The 18,308-nt window shown below is 39.0% G+C and overlaps 1 protein-coding gene across 1 annotated transcript in view; it reads right to left on the reverse strand.

Annotated features, from left to right (window-relative positions):
* ATP8A2 (ATPase phospholipid transporting 8A2) overlaps positions 1-18,308 on the reverse strand; it is a 308,974-nt gene that overhangs the window by 124,538 nt on the left and 166,128 nt on the right. The window contains exons 26-27 of the mRNA XM_054271506.1: positions 17,398-17,581; positions 13,256-13,366 (exon numbers count right to left, since the gene is read on the reverse strand). Coding sequence (XP_054127481.1) covers positions 13,256-13,366; positions 17,398-17,581 — 295 coding nt within the window. The remainder of the gene's footprint in view (positions 1-13,255; positions 13,367-17,397; positions 17,582-18,308) is intronic.

The raw sequence follows: 18,308 nt of genomic DNA on the forward strand, positions 1-18,308 counted from the left end.
CAAGAGGAGAGCTATTGGAGAACATAATTTACTGATCTGGCAATCTGCTCTATAGGCAACAGAGTCACACTAAAAAATAAAAAAAATTGAAATCAAGCTTTTGGGCAGACAGACTTCCATGCTCATGGGTAGTTCTCAGTGACCATGGTTATCCTAATAGTGAGCAGGAATCAGTCTCAGTCACTAGAAACAATGGATGTACCAGCAGTGTATTTGGGTGCCAAAATCAGCATGCTAAAAGTTGCATTATTCTGTGTGTTATCCTTTTTAAAATGTGAATAAGGTAAAGATTTCAATACTAAAGACACAACAGTCGTTCTCCTTAGGAAGGGAGGAAAGTTAAATGGGAGAGCTTTGTGCCTATCCAAATGCCACCTGCCCTCCCCCCAACCAAACTGGGCTTTACAAGCCCACAGAGACCCTTCACAGACCACCAACACACACTCCCCTTCCTTCACCGAGTCCAAGAAAGGAACGCTTGCCAGGCTTACTTGTAACTTTTTACATTCCCCAAAGCCAAATATGTAAGGATTTCCAATCCTAATCCATATTTTAAAATGTTCCACTTTCATTCTCATGCCTTCCCTACAATGCTTTCTCAGCAGTATTAGTCAGATTGAAGAGAACAGCAATGCTCATGTCTGGCATCCCTTGAAGCACTGTCCTGGTTTTAGGTAACATTCCTGCTTCTTCCCCTAGATTTACTGCTCCTACCCTCTTATTTTAACTCAGCATAAATCAGGGGCTGCTTAAAAAGTAGTAGTAACTGCTTCCAGAAAAATAAAGTCTGCCAGAACTTTCTCTGTTATCATTTTATCACTCCTCCATTGCAGAAATAGCCTGTGCTTCAGCACAAACCAGGTACTCCTTATTGCCCAGATGGCCTAACACACATTCTTCAAGATTTCCACATACATACAACCCCACAAATCACACGCCATAAAATCTAGTAATCGTGCATACATTTTGCTAAAATGACAGCCTCTGATGCATTCTCAGTTTTGAGAGATCACAGCTCCTTTATGCACATCAACAGTATGCGACTGACATAGGGAAAGGTTTTTTTGTTCAGATATGTCTTTGGGATCAACTGCCACTTTTCAACTTCCTTCCCTCCTCTTCCCCAGGTCTGTGTTTGGATTGTCTTTGAGTAAAAGATACCCTGACAGCCCAAAATGGAAAATTGGTACATTTTAAGTTCCCAAGCAGTTGTGCCATGGCAATTACTAGGGATATAATGAAAACCAATTCATGCCCTTCATTTGCACTACCTCTCCAAATTTTTTGTGTTTTCTGCAGATACACATAAGCAAAGGCTCTCACCTTACTAAAATAACATGTAAAGTCTGACAAAAGTCTATACTTCTGTCATAAAACCTGGTCATTTCTCTTGTCTAAGGGCTCCTGTGTACATCAGGAAGCTCATCAGGCTGAATTCTAACCTTAAAGAGCCCATCCTGCAGCTGTGCAAACACCAATGCCCTGGCAAGGGAGAGAGGAAAGAACACACCCCAGGGGAGACATGAAGACCAGACTACCCTTTTTAATGGAAGTGGATGTTCATGTTGGATTAAATCACAGCCTAGTTGTGGATTCAAGTGATGGTGAAAGCACAGCCCAGTGACAGGTACAGCAACATCCATGACACAGCAGGAGGGACTGGGACTTCCTAAGGGAAGTGGCACCTTAGAGGTGAGCACTGCACAAAGCTCCCAGTAGAGAAAGCTGCTGGACCCACTGCAAGAACACAGCGTGGTGCCACCAATACAGACTGCAGCAAACAAACAAGGACTAATAATGCCACTATGGAATCCACAGCTTGAAATTTCCTAGCTATCATGCATTTACATATTCAACAACAGTAAACAAAAGAAAAACAGGAAAAAGTGAAGCAACTCAGTCTATCCCTATACTATCCATGAATCAGGACATATTAATGGGCATAAACACATTTCCAAGTATGTCATTTTTAAAGCTAATGAATACAAGCTGACACAAAGCTGAGCGTCACATCACTTTGCTGCTCCAGACACCTGTCATTCCTTGGCAACAAAGGGGAGAAAAGGTCAAGACACTGTCAGCAAAACAAAAAGGGAGACTCACTTTTCTACCAAAACTGAACTTGACAGGGACCATCATCACAAATAATGCTGAGAGGTTCAGGTGTTACTGACCACTGAAGGTGGAAGCTTATGCTGCTATTGAGCTGTCTATGTATTTTAGTCAATTACCATTAAAAAAAAAATCAATCTGCATTGTCAATTACTAGCAAAGATAGCCTTATTTGGGGTTGGATGAGAAAACACAATATTGGATTTCTTCTTCTAACATACAGTATTTATGCAGTTCATAATGTATACTTTTTTTGAAACTCTGCAGAAGCTAGGTACAGCTAAGGATAATATATTCCATCTTCTCCCTTTCCAAATGCATTCATGCAAAAGCAATTAAAGAAAGAAATCCAGCAAGAAGAAAGCAAGCAAAATAATTTTGTCACGTTTAAAAGCTGGCAGACCAAATTTTGACCTTCTTTACTCTTCTGACAGCAGAAAGCCACCAGTGGTTCTTCATAGCTTTGTCTTGATGCAACAGAAATAGATTGTAACATACACCCCAACATGCATCAAGAAGGTTTAGCTCTTGTTTTGCCACAGAATGGGCCCCTCTGCCTTTTGAGGTATAGTTTTGGGGTTTTAGCTTAAGCCCATGATTACTGACATTTATATTCCACATTTATGTATACCCACACACATGCGTTAAGAAGATGGTTGTCTCAGTCTTTAAGTATTAGTTCCGAATCTCCTCTCCCTTGTCTGACACAGATCTCATTACAGTGGGCTGCGAATCCTGGCTCAAAAAACCCAAAAAAACCCACGGAATAAAGGATGCCTTTATTTCACAGCAGTTACACTGAAATTGCAATTGATTATGAAAGGAATCAAGTTCAAAATAGTGAGGAAGAGGAGAAGTGACAAGACAACATTATGAATTATCAATGGAATAGCAGGGGCAGGAGCTACAACTAATTTTTGACACCTTAGTAAAGAAAACTGGATAATTCAAAAGTAATACTATCAGTAAATGGTGTAATTTGCTATTTCTAGTGTATTTTAACATGCTCTAAATGATTTTGTTGAAAAGAGTTAGAGGAGATGTAAAGAGTTACAAAAAACAATTACTTCCTAGAGCAGAGAAATAACCAGAAGCACTCACAGGTATCTGCAAGGACCCAACATCTCAGTACAGAGGAGAAAGATAACGTGTTTTGGACAGTTTACTCAAAGCTTTCACTCCTGCTGTGGGCTGTCAAACAGGCCAATGCCTCCCAATGCCTATTCAGTTAAGTGGCACAGGATCCCCACGCTGGAAGGGAGACTCCCAAGGGCACTGAGTGACAGCACCTTTTTTTAATGCCCCTAGCCACAGAGCTCTCTCTTCTGCCATGGCATATACCCCTTGGGTCAAAAAAAGTCAAACCACTGAACTAGTTTTACTGGAGAAGAGGCTGTAAAAGCACATTTGAAAGCACCACCTGTGCTGCTCCAGATTTACTCTGCATACTGATCATGGGAGACATAGTATAGTTTTTACCTCTGACCCTGCTACAGTAAAAAAAATTCATTCAAGACTGTGAACTTGGGCAAACAAACACTCCAAAGCTATATTCTAGATTTTTTTCTTCGACAAACTGAGATACATTTTATTTTAAATCCTTCATATGCGTTTAAACTAGGTTACAGATGCCTTTTATGCATCCCAAGATAAAACAATCTCTAGTGGTTAATTAGTGAAACTGGATAGAGGTATTTTTATCATTAGTGCTCATCCAAGTAAAATGGCAAAATTATTTGCTAGCAGCATTTAAAAATGGAATCTGTATTCAGTTAAATTTGCTCTCTGCCCTAACTTCTTTGGGTCATGAGCATATAAACCCAAGAAACCTCAAAATAATCAGAACCAGCTCAGTTCATGATACATATACTGGAAAGAAATTCTATATTCCAATCATTTGGTGACCCTACACTCCTGAGTGAGCATTCAGAAAGATTTTGGAGTTGTCTATGAAGTGGTATTAAGACACCAGGAGTTATTAATTAATTGATTGCATGCATCTGTACTAAAAGGACTCCCTAGAAAATCTGATCTTTAGAAACCTACTCCAGCAGCGCCTCCAAAGATGCCAGAAAAATGCCCTTATTAACAATTAGAAAGGAAAAGTTGCCAATGAGACTGCTGTTGGTGCTCAGGTAAAATTAGCTTTTTTGCTTAACTTGCCAAGAACAAAGAGGCAAAGTATGAGCAAAATGCTTCAAGATGATAAAACTGAACACAAAACAGAACATTTCAGTGTTTTGACCATGTCTCTTACACTCAAAAAATCCCAAGCTGTAGCTGGACCTTACTGCTGGCAGCCAGGCAGACTTGAGTCCAGGCAAGGGAAATGCAGCCCACACAGACCAGCACTTCCTGGGCTCACACAACAATATTCTAGCACATGGCTTGAAACAAATAAACTCATTTTATTTCTAAACAACCTTCCGGAAAGTAGAAAATGCAAATACAATTCAGTCACTTCAGTGAGACTGCTCACAGCCCAGCCACCATGCATTTCCAAAAGTGGGCTCCAAGCTGAATCCCACACTGTGAAATTGCACAAAAGCATGACTTGTGAATCAGCATTGTACTTTGTTTGCAGCATTTCCAAACCCTCTGTCACTCTGAAAACTGTTTTACAGAGAGCTGTGCAAAAAGAACTGCAGCAACTTCCTTTTCACATCTAGGCTAAGCAGTGTTTTTAGATACCAGGATAACATCTGAGTTTAACTGCAGCAGATACAGCTAATTAAGTAGAAGTAATTCTGCTTGTCTCTCCCCTGGCAGACTGAAACCTTCCAAGTATTTAAGTAACAGAACACACACACAGTTACACGGCCATTTTAATGCCAGTGCCTCAAAGCTAAACAGGAGAATTAGACTCACTGTTCCAAACTGTCAGCAGTCACTGGCACCAGAGCAAGTCCTCCTCAGCCTCCTTCCTAAGCACTGTGTATTACCATTCTCAAAACCACTAATCTCTCTGGTGACCAGTGACAGGACCCCAGGGAATGGCATGGAACTGTCCCAGGGGATGTGTAGGTTGGATATCAGGAAAAGGTTCTTCACCCAGAGGGTGGTTGAGCACCAGCACAGGCTCCCCAGGGAAGTGAGCACAGGACCAGCCTGACAGAGCTCAAAAAGTGTTTGGACAATGCTCCCAGGCACATGGTGTGACTCTCTTGGGGATACTCTACGCAGGGCCAGGAGATGGACTTTGATGGTCCCTGAGGGTTCCTTCCAACTCAGCTTATTCTATGAAAGGCAAGTAAATTGCTGTAGAAATTTATTTTGAGGATTGCTATTTAGAGCAATGAGATACAGGTAGAAATGGAGAAATCTCACATCTTCAGCATGACAGACCCATGGCTTATCTAGCAAAAAGAAATACAGACAAAAAACCCTGCTCCACATGTGCAATATGCATAGGACCTTACTTTGCTCTCAGTTATTCCCATGCAGATGACGAATGTCTCTACTAAAGGAAGTACATTTATAGGGGTATAGGCCAGAAAGAAAACCAGCACAGGCCCAAAGGATATACTTGTGAATAGATGTATTGCCATATATGCATTGATGTGTCTGTAGTGTTGGATTCTTAAAAAACTCCCTCAAAATCATGCCTTCAGTGCAGAACAGCATTGCTAAACTCAGCATTCAAGTGCTAAGCACAAGTAATTCCATTATAAGGTTTATCTACACTTTCAACACCAACACAAATTTGAAATTTAGCCTTCTCTGTATCAACAAATAATGTCATGTGCACTAAATTAGCCTAGATGAAAGTATTTTTTTTTAAAAAACTATTTTTTATTAAAACAACAGGTTATCCAATACTGAGTCAGAGCAGTCAATGTTTTTCAATTCCATGCTCAAGGCCATAAGAGGAGTTATATTTTATGTGAGAACTTTGAGCTTTTGGAAAGAAAGCTGGGCTGAAATGATCAACAATGAACTCTTGAATTTCAAAGCCGGTTTTGTGATTAAAAAAACCTAGGCTTGGATTTTCCTAACTTTCATAATATAGGCTTATCTTCCCTAGTAAAAGCTTCTTCATATTAGGCTATCTCTCTTCTAAACATGAACTTGTATTTTTATTGGTGACATAGCTAAAGTGAAAAAACATTTACTGATTAAAGGATTCTTGGCTTTGAAGAACACATTGTTCTGGAGATGACTAAATGCTTCACATTGAATGGCCTCAAACTTTGAGAACAACATTATCATTGCTTTGGTATAAGCCCACCAAATTATGAATTTAAGATTTTTCACACCAAATTAAGCATACATTTTTACCATGGGGGGGGGGGGGGGGGGGGGGGGGGAAGAATCACTGTGCTGTTCCTATTCCTCTTACATAAATGTACACAAAAAAATTGATCCAGGCACTCAACATACTCTGTGTCCAATAAAATATCAGAGTAGATCTCTCCTATTGCAGTGTGTACTGAATCTGATGGGTGTTTCATCTAGAGATTTTGAGACCATGCAAAGGAACCTGATTTATCACTGATAATATCTGGAATGTTAAAAAATTACAGGTTCTGTTGGCTGCAGGGTGTAATCAAGGCAGTGCCCATAAATTCAGAGCAATGCTGATAGTGTTCATCATGCTTGGGAAAAAAAAATCAAACTCAGCTGTTACATAGCTGGGCCAATTTGGTTTTGTGGGAAGATGGACTGTTCTCTCATGATTCACTGTACAGTGCATAGCACTACAAAAAGAAAGGAAAATTAGCATGTGTTTATCTTCATGACTGATTCCTTGGAAACTTTTGGGATTAACATGCTCAATTAGGAAGCCAAAAAAACAAGAAGTCAATCATGGATTAAAGTTGATGAGATCAGCCTGTACACAATGCTGAATTTCTTCAGACAAGAGGGGCGTGAAAACTGAGAACAAATTGTCAGTAGCAGCACATAAACCAGGTACTACAAAGAATTCAGATATATTTTTAGGAACAAAAAGAAAAGCACTATCTGGACAATTTTGGATTAGGTTGGAAACCCATATTTTACAATATTCCAAGAACTTTGGCAGGCTCCCTGTAGAATCTGTTTCCTGTAACTATTGCTACTAAAAAATGCTTTCTTGAATTGGAGCCTGCAATCAGCTTTTTTGGTGGGCAGGAAGAGAATAGTATTCTGTGTTGCCCTAGGTCTTTTCCATGTTAAATCTGTGTACAAGGCTGATGGACAGTGCAAGAGAAAAATAAGCACATATGTAAGACCTGGTTTTCCACAAATTATAGAAATAAAATGCTGAGTTTCATTCCTCACACTGTGTTTATTCCTGTGTTTTTTATGTCTTCCATGTTCTGCACTATATCCTCCATAAATATTCTGCACTTAAACTGATTAACATAACCTGAGCTGAGAGGTACAGAATTTTTTTCTTTTACATGTTTCAAAAATACACAAGAAGAAAACCAAAAAGTTTCTCTTTCTGGATAGGATTTGGTCACCTTAAGACAGACCTCTCAGTACAGCTGCTTTAGACAGGTTTGTCGCAGGTCCTGTGGCATACATGCCAGTCCCATACTGCTCTCCATGAGCTCAGAGCATCCACAAAGGTTATCTACATGGACACTACAGACATTTCTCTCAGGGACCTAATTTAAACCTGATACAAATCTTAAGGACACTGAATCCAACCTTTTTGTCTACCTGAAAGCACCCATCTACAAAGAGTAAGTTACATATTCAGGATATGTATGCATTTGTGAGAATCCAAATCTAGATTCCCAAATGATACAAAATCAAAGTCACACATACACATTCCTCCTTTGCTTCACCATGATAAGAGCATTGTGCTAAGCTTACCACACCAACTGAGTATAACCACAGAAGTAATGATTATTAAATGCCTACTGGCATTTGAAGTATTTGAACAGGCAACTGAATAATTTGATTAAGAAGACAAGACAGCTAGCTACCTTCATTCTTGTTATCCTTGTTAGAAAGTTTTGCAACCATATATTCTTATCCTTAATTTAACACTGCAGGAAAAGATTGCTCTTATTTTTTTAGAAAGTTGCTTTATATGACAACAATTACAGCACTTCAGTCCTCAACTCACTGCAAAAATGCCCATGCTTAAGGTTTTCTATTGCCTGGCTGTAACTTAAGAATGGCAAAGTCAATTGGAAACAGAAAGCACAGAGATGTAGGTAAAAGTCAGATCATATAAATCAGGGATAAGCACACAGAAGCACTGTAGCTGTGTATTTTTAGTACCATAACAGATACACTCATTTCTGCCTACCATTTGGAGAAAAGAGTTGAAATTCCCATCCCTGCTTTCCATATTTTTTAAAATACCTGTTGTGTTTGATGGAAAAGCAAGAAAACAGGAAAAACAAATGCAAGGTCTCATGCAGCAACACTTCATGTGTGCTTTGGCAGCCTGAGCTATCAGCTTGTCTGAAGTGGTGACCACTAAGAGCGCACTTAACAGCTCTCATTGCTAGACCTTGCTGACTCACAAAATCACCTCTTGTTTAAAAGCACGTTTATCTAGGTATTGTGTTTGCTCAGAGCTTTTGAAACTTGGAAATTCAGCTCTGGAAAAAAATTATGATCTTAGTAGTTTGTTGTTCAGTATGTTTATCTTGTTTGTTTAACACCACTCAGATATTAGACTTAACTTTCAGGAGCTACAAAGAAACAGCTTTCTAATCTAGGTTTACAATTTATCTTTGGATTCTTAAAGCAGAAATTAAAATTATGCAGCAACCAAGGTATGTACATTATGCTCTCCCCTTCCCACTTGCCATTCATTTCTCTGTCATGGCCCTACACTGCCAGACTTGACACAGGGGCCATCTACTCCCACCTCTGACTCATTCTGCAATATATAATACAAAAGTGCTTCATACTAAGTATGTTTCAAAAAACCCACATGTTCCAGTGAAGAACTGAGCACATTTTTCCTGCACACTGAGTTGGCCTGAAAGCTATCTTCCATGCTACTGTTTCCACAGAACCATTCCCAAAGGCCTTGAACTCTTACCTGATATTGCTGATACCACCTTTGATCTTGCTGCGTTTCTACTTCTCCAAGCATGACATGAAAGCAACATTCCTGTATTCTTTTACATTTGAAATCAGCTATATTTCAAAGCTCTGATGTCAACAGGACAACTTTATATCATCTCCAGTTAAACATATCTGCTCAAGAGATGTGAAACACATCTTCTGTTTGACTACTCAGTTTGAAGCCAGCTACGTAAGTAATTGAACGAAATGGTATTTTTTGAGTATGCCCAGCTCCTTGTTTGTCAAATCTTTAACAGTCGAAACCTTGTCACTGGTCTTCTGCCTCAGGATGATGCTGAATGGTTGGCTTTCCTTAGAAACAGATTTAGTGCACAGTGCTAGTACATGCAGATATGGGAAATACAGGAATGGACACCAAAGAGAGGGCTTTATATTTGCATTTCATCTCTACGGCCATCTTGGTAGTTTTCCAAGCAGATTCCCCTGCTCCTCTTAGGACAGACCCAGCATGGATAGTCAAGGATGGGGAAGAAGCGGCAATTAATCTGCCAACCAGCTCCATGGATGGAAAGGTTAGATTCTGCACCCCTTTTGATAGGTGAGTCCATAAGTAAGAGAACCTCAACTTCATACCCTGAAGCACCTTGGCAACAAGGGTTACATATATATATGGATATACAAGGGTTCAGGAAGTCGGCTAAGAATCACACCAAAAGGACTTGAATTTCCAGGATCTGCTTCTCTTTGTGCTTTTTAATTATACTTCACTTAGTTTTGTATTTTCAAAAATTAAGGGGAGAATCCAAGAGAATGGCAGGGGGACCATGATGAAGAAATGATACAGACCAGGCTAGAGAAAGAAGAGGAACATAGAGTTTCCAGTTGTTAAGCCACGACAAAATCTTTTCAGTTTTCTCTAAACTTTTGTTGACTTAAAATTCACCTCTTGAAAAATACTAGGAGGGCATTTTCAAGAGAGAAGGAAAATACACTCTCAAGCTCCGTTGCCCCTGCAATCACTAAACCACAAGGCCTCCAGTCTGCTGTACCACCCCTCTAGCTGCATGGAACTATCTCAATATGGGCACACATTTTATTCATCAAAGCAGCTGAAAACAGTTCCTGGGCCCCTGTCTCTCCATAAAGAATCAGCCACTGCAGAAAAGTAAGCACCAGCCTTAACCACACAGCACCTCTTAGGAGTAAAGCCCATGATGACAATTATCTAAGTATAGTTTTCACAATACCCCAAATTGCATATTTCAACCTAGAACCTGAAAAAAGCTGGTAAATTTAATGTTTCAGGGATGCAACACTTTGAATCCGCCAGGTTTAAGTGTACATAACTGGTATCAAGATGAACTTCTAATGTATGAGGAGTTTTAGCATACCAACATTAGGATGCTAGAAAAACAGATGGAAATGTGCTTTTCTCAAGCATTTACCATTGTTTAATGAAGTTAAATCTTAATGCCTTAACTTGCATGCTTCTGCAAGATCTGTCCAGATGTTCTGCGTGCCAAACTGGACCACCACCTTTTTCTTCCCCATGGCATTTGCAAAGTATCAGGGAATAAAAATTATGATAGCCCCAGTGCCTCTCTGCTGCAAAAACCATTTATATAAGGCGTACTATATCTATTCCTCAGGTGTTAAAACTCCACTGAAATAAAACAGATACAGAAACAAAGGTAGAACTGGCAGTCATATTCATGATGTGCTTTTTCATTCAACGGTATAAATATTTACTTAGTACAATCCTTCTGAAGATACTTACAAAGTAGCTCAAGTTCAAATCCCTGTTTCATTACAATGCTAAAAGGATATTCCCCATACACCACATATGCAAGCAGAAAGTATGGGTAAATATTAAACTTGTCCAGAGCACCAGGAAACAATGAGGAACACACCATAGACATAAGCAAGAGTGCAGAAGTGCCAGGCATTTAACTACCAGTCTCCCAAGTTGAAGAATTTATTCCCTCATGGAGCATCTCTTTCATGAGCATCATTTCATACCACAAACTGATCAACACTGCCAAGCCTCACAGCACATACACAAAACAACCTCTCTTTCTTTGTGTAAAGCTAAGGAGGGAATTAAAGATCTCTTCTCTCTACCCTGTATCCCTAGGATACCAGAACTCTTGGTGTCTCTTGGGTTTCCATACAATTTGGCTATTTTACACAGTTTTGGAGGGGAGATTCCTTAAGGCTGCTAGTAAAGGAAAATCAACAGGGAAAACCAAATTGAGCTCTTCCCATTGCTGCAGGAGAACAGGATTATTTCTGTCACTTCATCTCCCTTAAAGCCTTAAACTTCTTCCCAACTTCTATGCAGCACAAGCACAGAGAGGTAACTGAGGTGCAGAGTGGCATCTTGTAAGCCATTTTTCAGTGCTCAGGTGTAATGGAACTGATTGCTTCTCAGTCATGGACATGAGGAGACAAAAGCTCATTTGTCTCAGGACAGCATGCAAAAAGAACTGAACATGGCCTAAGACAGTGAAGAGAACTCCTGACCTCATTCTCAGAGCAGACCTGGATTTTATGTATCATGTAGAGATATCTGGTGAATAAAATTCTACCCTAGGGTAAAATAACTGGTCTACCTCAGGATGGGGGTCCCAGAGAACTTCACTATTATTCAACTCCTTGCACAGCTGCTTATATGGGAAAGTATAGCTTTTATACAACATTTGATGCAGAACTTAATTTGTCAGACTATGGCAAGAAAAACAAAGACACGTGGTGCTGTAATAAGCTAGAAGCAGGACTTCCAAAACTAATTTTCAAATAGAGAAAAGAATTCTAGAAGAAGATCATGAAGCTATTAAGCATTTTCTGAAAAGTTCAGGCAAAACCCCAGTAACAGACAGCCATGCTCAGTAAGAAATACACCAGAAGAGTTCTTTTCAAAGCTATTTATATTTTCTTTGCACAAATATTGTTATTATCTCCAACAGCTTGTAAAAACCTTTACCAAAAAGATGATGTGCAGGATAAGTCTCTTGCAGTAGACTAATGAGTGTTGAAATTTGAACAGAAAACAGTTAATTCAGAACAGGAAAAGTGGTCAAGTTAGTAGACAATATCTGTTCTATAACATCATATACAGACGATGATCAAACCCTGCTGGAGTCAGGAATACTGACCACACTGATCATTATATTACTTACTGAATAGCAAAATATTACTCACCCACTATCTCCTCTAATTGATATAACTACCTGCCTAATTATAAATGTTGCAATTTTCTGTTAACCTCATTCATGGCTGCTCAGCTGTACAAAGAAATAGAAAATCTAATCTGTATGCACATGTATTAATACAACTGATGAACACCGTGGAAATTGCTGTACCAAGCGATCACTTGATACTCAGCTGATCAAAACACTGACTTCAAGTTCCTTGAGTATTTCTAGCTAGGCAAAAGCATATTATAAAATCTCCTTCCTGATACATCTTAAATTCAAGACTATATTCTGCAGTGTGATAACTACACTCCTGTCTTAAGCATGCTGAAATGGAATGGTAGTAATAGTATTCAGCCCTCTTTAAAAACCAGTTTCAGTACTTGACATCTTCCAGCGAATTATTTTCAAAACACATTCATGTTTTAATTATTAAATCAAATAACCTAATTCATTTTGTAAATGAACATCATTTGCAAAATTATGTCATCTCTTTCCTAAAAACAAAGCAAACTAATTTCAGTTCCAGCTAATCTATGGTCTTTGTAACTTGAAAGCTACAGCTATAGTTATGAATAGCTTTTTGTTTACCTATTAAATGCTATTAAATGCACTTTTGATTTAAATTTAGCTCCAAATTCCAGTTTTTATAAATATAAGCACTAATTGAAATATTTCCATGAATACAAAGATGCTTTCAATAAGAGTGTTTGCAGAGAAGGAATGAACTTTGTCTCTGACATCTCATATCCAAAGCTTTACAGTACTGAAAACCTTTGGTATTCCGTTACAAACATTAAAAGATTCAAGTGAACTGATTTGAGCAGAAAAACTGAATTTTAAATTGTTAAACATGGAAACAAAATTGTGATCCTTCTTGTTCAATCCATTTGGATGAGCTTTTCTAGTTACAAGAGATGATTTAAGGAATGAGCACTAGTAAGACCCATCCATTTAGTTTCTCTTACCTCGATAATATACAAAACCACATTTTTGTAGAAGCAGTACAGTATGCATTTGGTAACTCGATTGTAACTCCAAGCACCGTGGACCAACAATAGCTTCTCCAAATAGGAAAACTGAAAGACAGAAAAGAAGTATTTACATATATGAAGAATTGCTAAAAAAAAAAAGGTTGAAAGCAAACACATGTCTTCAAGGAAAAAAAAATCCTCAAATCAGCCCTGGAAGCAGTTGAAGTGCTATATTTAAACAACTAAACTGAAGATATATGCAAAAACCAATTCTTAAAATACTGAAAGCTAAAATCTTTTCTGTAGCAAAACCTCTGAAGGTTCTAAAAAGTGGTTTTAAATGGCAAAAAGTCTTCAATTGTTATTACCATTCTGATGGTAAAATCAATGTTTGAAGGCTTACAAGGTTCAGAATCTCCTTTCCCTCTGTAAAATGGACAGTCTAATAAACAAAACTGTCTTGAGCTGATACAAAATACACAAGAGGGGAACGAAAGTGGAAAAACAGATGCATTTATAGAGAATAGATACTTACATTAACATTTTCTGCCCCCAAAATGCATGTGATTGTGTGCTATATAAAATATTGTATAAAGCAAGGTGCATTTGCCAAAAAGGGTAAGTAAACTAATCTTATATAATTGCATACCTTTTAATGCTAGCTTGAACCCCAGATGGAGCTCAAATTCTGAACTTTTGAAAATGGACTTTTATGGAGTCAGTGTTGTAATCCAGACTGGGAGATGCATAATTTTCTTGTCTTGGCTTTGTTAGCGAACCTTTTTATGACCTGCAGCATTCCTCTTTTGCCCACAGCTCAAAGGGATAACTGTGTTTACTGTTTACATGTATGTACCTGAAGGGATCTTGGACATTAAGGTAATTATTTGCTTTGCTTCCTTTTCCACAAAGTGACTTGACAGGAAAACCCTGACTTCTAAATTTAGATTCCAGATCATTTATTTTAACCAAAATTTATCTGAAATTGAAAGCTACTGTAATGAGTTAGGGCTGTTGTGAGGCAGCTCTGCTCCCGTGCTTTCCAGCAATGAAATCATTGAACCACAAATCCTGTAAGGACAGCCTCTCTCCCATGCATCAGCAACTCAGATTTGTTAGGATATGCCAGGAGAGAAGGAGAGAAAACAAAAGAGAACCAGGCTTCACTGTTCTCTGCTTAACTTGAGCTAGAGCTGTAACTGGGACACTCCCAAGGGAGTAGCTGACCTGTTAGACCCCTAAATGCCTCCAGTTAATTTGCAGGAGAGCTACAACTTTCCTCATCAAAATCACTAAGAAAACACCACCAAGGTGATGGGAAACTTGCCACAATATCCCTACAAGCCATCCCAAAGCTCCTGTGGAGAATAGTCAGAAACAGCCTGAGAAACTCTCCCTGCTGAATCTAGCAAGTGACCATCTTGGATGTGGTCTTCTTGAAAGCTCAAGGCAACAAAAAATCCTACCATTAATTGCTCTTGTCTGTGCTCTCATGAAAATGAGTGCACTACAGAGCACAGCAAGGAAGATACTCAGAGCCTAAAGAATGCTGATATTGTGCAAATGCACAGCTACTGGCACAGAGCAGTACAGACAGGGGCTCTACCAAGACATGGTCCTTGTTTGGCTGCTCCTGTATTTACAGCATTTTAAATCAGCAGTAAACATTATGACCATCTGGCCAGCCTACCTGTGAAACACTGTGTGAGTTTTTTCAGTCATCTCTGTATCAACCCTAGCATAACTTCTTTTATACAGAGATTATCTTCTAGAATCTGTCTTGACTAAAGGATGACGTGATGGCATGTTGGGGGTTTTAAGACCGTGAAAGGCATCCACAAAACTAGCTAATTTTTCCATAGAAGAAAACTAAAACAAGAACATTTGTTGAAGAAAGAAGCTTAATTAAGAAAAGGAAACAGCCCCTAGACACCAGATGTTCTCTGGATTAAGATGATAAAGCTATTTACTGAGAACAAAAGTTATTAAAGTCTACTACTGTCTCTCTAACAAGCTAGGTCATTTGATTTGGGAATTCTCTAAACAGAGGTCACTGGTGCAATATCATTTCAAGGGAAAAGGATGATTCAAACAGATGCTCCTTGCACCTGTGGAAGCTATTTCAAGTGGAGTCAGACATAAGTTGGCTTTTTATTTTTGTTTGGTTTATGCTTTGATTCTCCCTGGAATCTCAAATGAGCCTATATAGAGACTCTCTTCTCTAAGTGCCTACTTCTGGCAGCAGTGCATTTGAAATAGCATTTGAACATGAGATGCTACATTACAGTGATCGTCTTAAATTACTCAATAAGAACATACTCTGCCTTCAAGGCATGCACATACAGTAATGTTTTAGTGGGAGTTATGTGTCTTTGCTGAAAGAAATACACTCCATGGAGATCAAGTTTTTCTTTTGAACACTAATTTACTTTTTTTTTTTAAGCACATACTACCACACAGTATTAGTCTCCTCTACAACAGGGATTTTTTTATATGTTTTCTGATTTAATCAGTACAAATTCTTCTACACAATCACAAAAAAAACCCAGTTCCACAGTGTTTCACTAATTTTTGAATGCTGCAATTCTGTGCTGGTGTCACCAGCTTTTATTTCATATTAAATGAAAAAGATTCATCGTTATTGTCAGTAACTTGCTGACTGGAATTTAAATGAAGAGCAGCTTCCATGTTCTAACACTAAACTGAAATACAGGGGTTTTTTTAGTGCAAAGGCAACACATGAACGTGGAATTACTTCTCCAGATTTAGCACTACTGCGACAAAAAAGAAATAACGTATGTAGGGACAATTCTAGAGACAAAATTCTTGCTGCTTATGCTTAGTTACCAAAGCAGAAGTAATAATTGATCTGAGGAAGTCCAAGTAGAGAGTATTCCATTAAGTTGCACAGCAGAAGCTACATATAATCCACTGAAATTAAAAATGTAAAACTCGTTACGAGATACCAGAGACAATGACTATGGCAGTTCCTATACTGTTATATATTTGGAATATGCTACTGCTCATGACAGAAAAACTTGGTTAAACTGCCTAAAATTCTCAAGACAGATTTTGTGAAAGGTCTCAGTTATTCAAACCTGAAACTTCAGCTTCTTCAGTGGTCTTCATCAGAGGTCACAACAGAGCAGCAATACAAGACTGACACTTTGCTTCTCAGCAGGGTTACCACAATAAACAGTTATCTGTGCATACAGCAGCATTATCCCTGCCTTTTCAAAACCTCACCTCCTACTGGGAGCTATCAAAAGATGGTAGTATTTCACGTCACTTGGTAGAACAAATCTGACCATACCCTGCCAGAAGAGAACATTAGCTGAAGCTCTGGTCACTGAGGACACAAGGGATTGTCTCCTCTTCCTGTCAGTTCGATCTGGTTTTTCCCTGCATAGTCTCAAACACATAGAGCACCTCAGGTGTAAACAGTATTCATAGGATATTCAGCAACTAAAGCATCTTCCTCCTTTCTTATTTTCCTTTCAAAATCCTGATTCTAAATTGTGGTTTCTTCAGCAGAACAAACAAAAATGGCTTTTAACTCCTCTTTTTAGCTGCAGTAATCAGTTCTGAATTTGATGAACTAGTTTAGGAGCACTCACCCCAAATAATGTTCAAAATAACACGTGTAAAATGAAAATGCTGACCAGCTCTCTAGAACTGTGATCAGTTCTTTGATGCAACACAGGGGGCAAGAGGAAATAAAGATCGAGGAGACACCTCAAATTAAGAGCTGCCAAACAGCCAGATTCTCACATACCTGATTATAGAGCCTACCCATAGTAAGAGAAGAGTTTACACCAAGAGAGGTCAGTTAGTTAAAAGCATATTAACACAAGCATCACAGAAATTGTTTCCCCCTAATTACTGAAGAACCAAGATATTGCACAGTTGTCAGGAGGAAACTGAAACTTTGAAGAGAGGTGGGGCTTTGCCCTGAAGAATACAAAATCATAACAAATACCCAAAATATTGCCAAAATATACAGACAGCTAGACAGCTGCCTGGAAAAAGAAACAATCAGAGATGCTTCTAGCTTAGAAGAAGCTGATCGAGCACTACATGGCTGCACAGTGCATTTCCCAAAGATGATATGGCAGTTGTTCATTCTTGCATCTGACCTGTGCAATGGCATAATCCGAGCAATTGGTTGCCTGCATGCCCTCATTGCCACTGATCCCCACTCCAACGTGAGCTGTCTGGATCATTCCTACGTCATTGGCACCATCCCCAATGGCAAGTGTTATGGCATTGACGTGTTTCTTGACCATGTCTACTATTTCGGACTTCTGTAGAGGAGATACTCTGAAAAGGAGAGAAAAAGGTGTCAGTTTCTCACATGCTGAGCTATGTGCCTTTCCCAAAAGGACAGCTGTAACCTACATTTAGAAGTAATCAAAGGCAGTTGCTGGAAAGTTCCTTTATTCAACAACTAAGCTTCAGAACCCGTGCCAAACTATTTCAGAAGAAAAAAGTAGCTTTAAAAATAGTTTCACATTTACCTAATTGCTGACAGTTGATGCAAAAGAGACCAAATCTATATGAAAGCTATCAAAGCTATACCTTCCTTACCCAGTCCCTCCTAACTGGCATAACACTGGTGATGTTATATTGGGAATATCAATGCGAGTTTCCGCTTCAACTATGACAGTTTATAGACTAACAGTGCAGGCTTCCCTGCCTCCTGCCATCACCACCCAGGAGAAAGACCACAAATATATTCAGAGACACTTTGAATGGTCTACAAAAGATACTGCAGGCTTACTTTATTTCTGTTTAACATCTTTATCAATGAGCTCAATGAGGGGGATTGAGAACACCCTAAGTCAGTTTGCAGATAACACCAAGTTGGGTGAGAATATTGAACAGCTGGAGGGCAGGAAGGCCCTGCAGAGGGTTCTGAACAGGCTGGATTGATGGACCAAGGGTAGTTGTATGAGGTTCAGCAAGGTCAAGCACTGGATCCTGCACTAAGGTCACAACAACTCCAGGCAGCACTACTGGCAGAGAAACTGCCTGGCAGAAAAGGACA

This window comes from Melozone crissalis, unplaced genomic scaffold (genome assembly GCF_028551555.1).
Source record: "Melozone crissalis strain CALT ecotype California unplaced genomic scaffold, PUWL_Pcris_2 ptg000013l_1, whole genome shotgun sequence".
Lineage (NCBI taxonomy): Eukaryota > Metazoa > Chordata > Aves > Passeriformes > Passerellidae > Melozone > Melozone crissalis.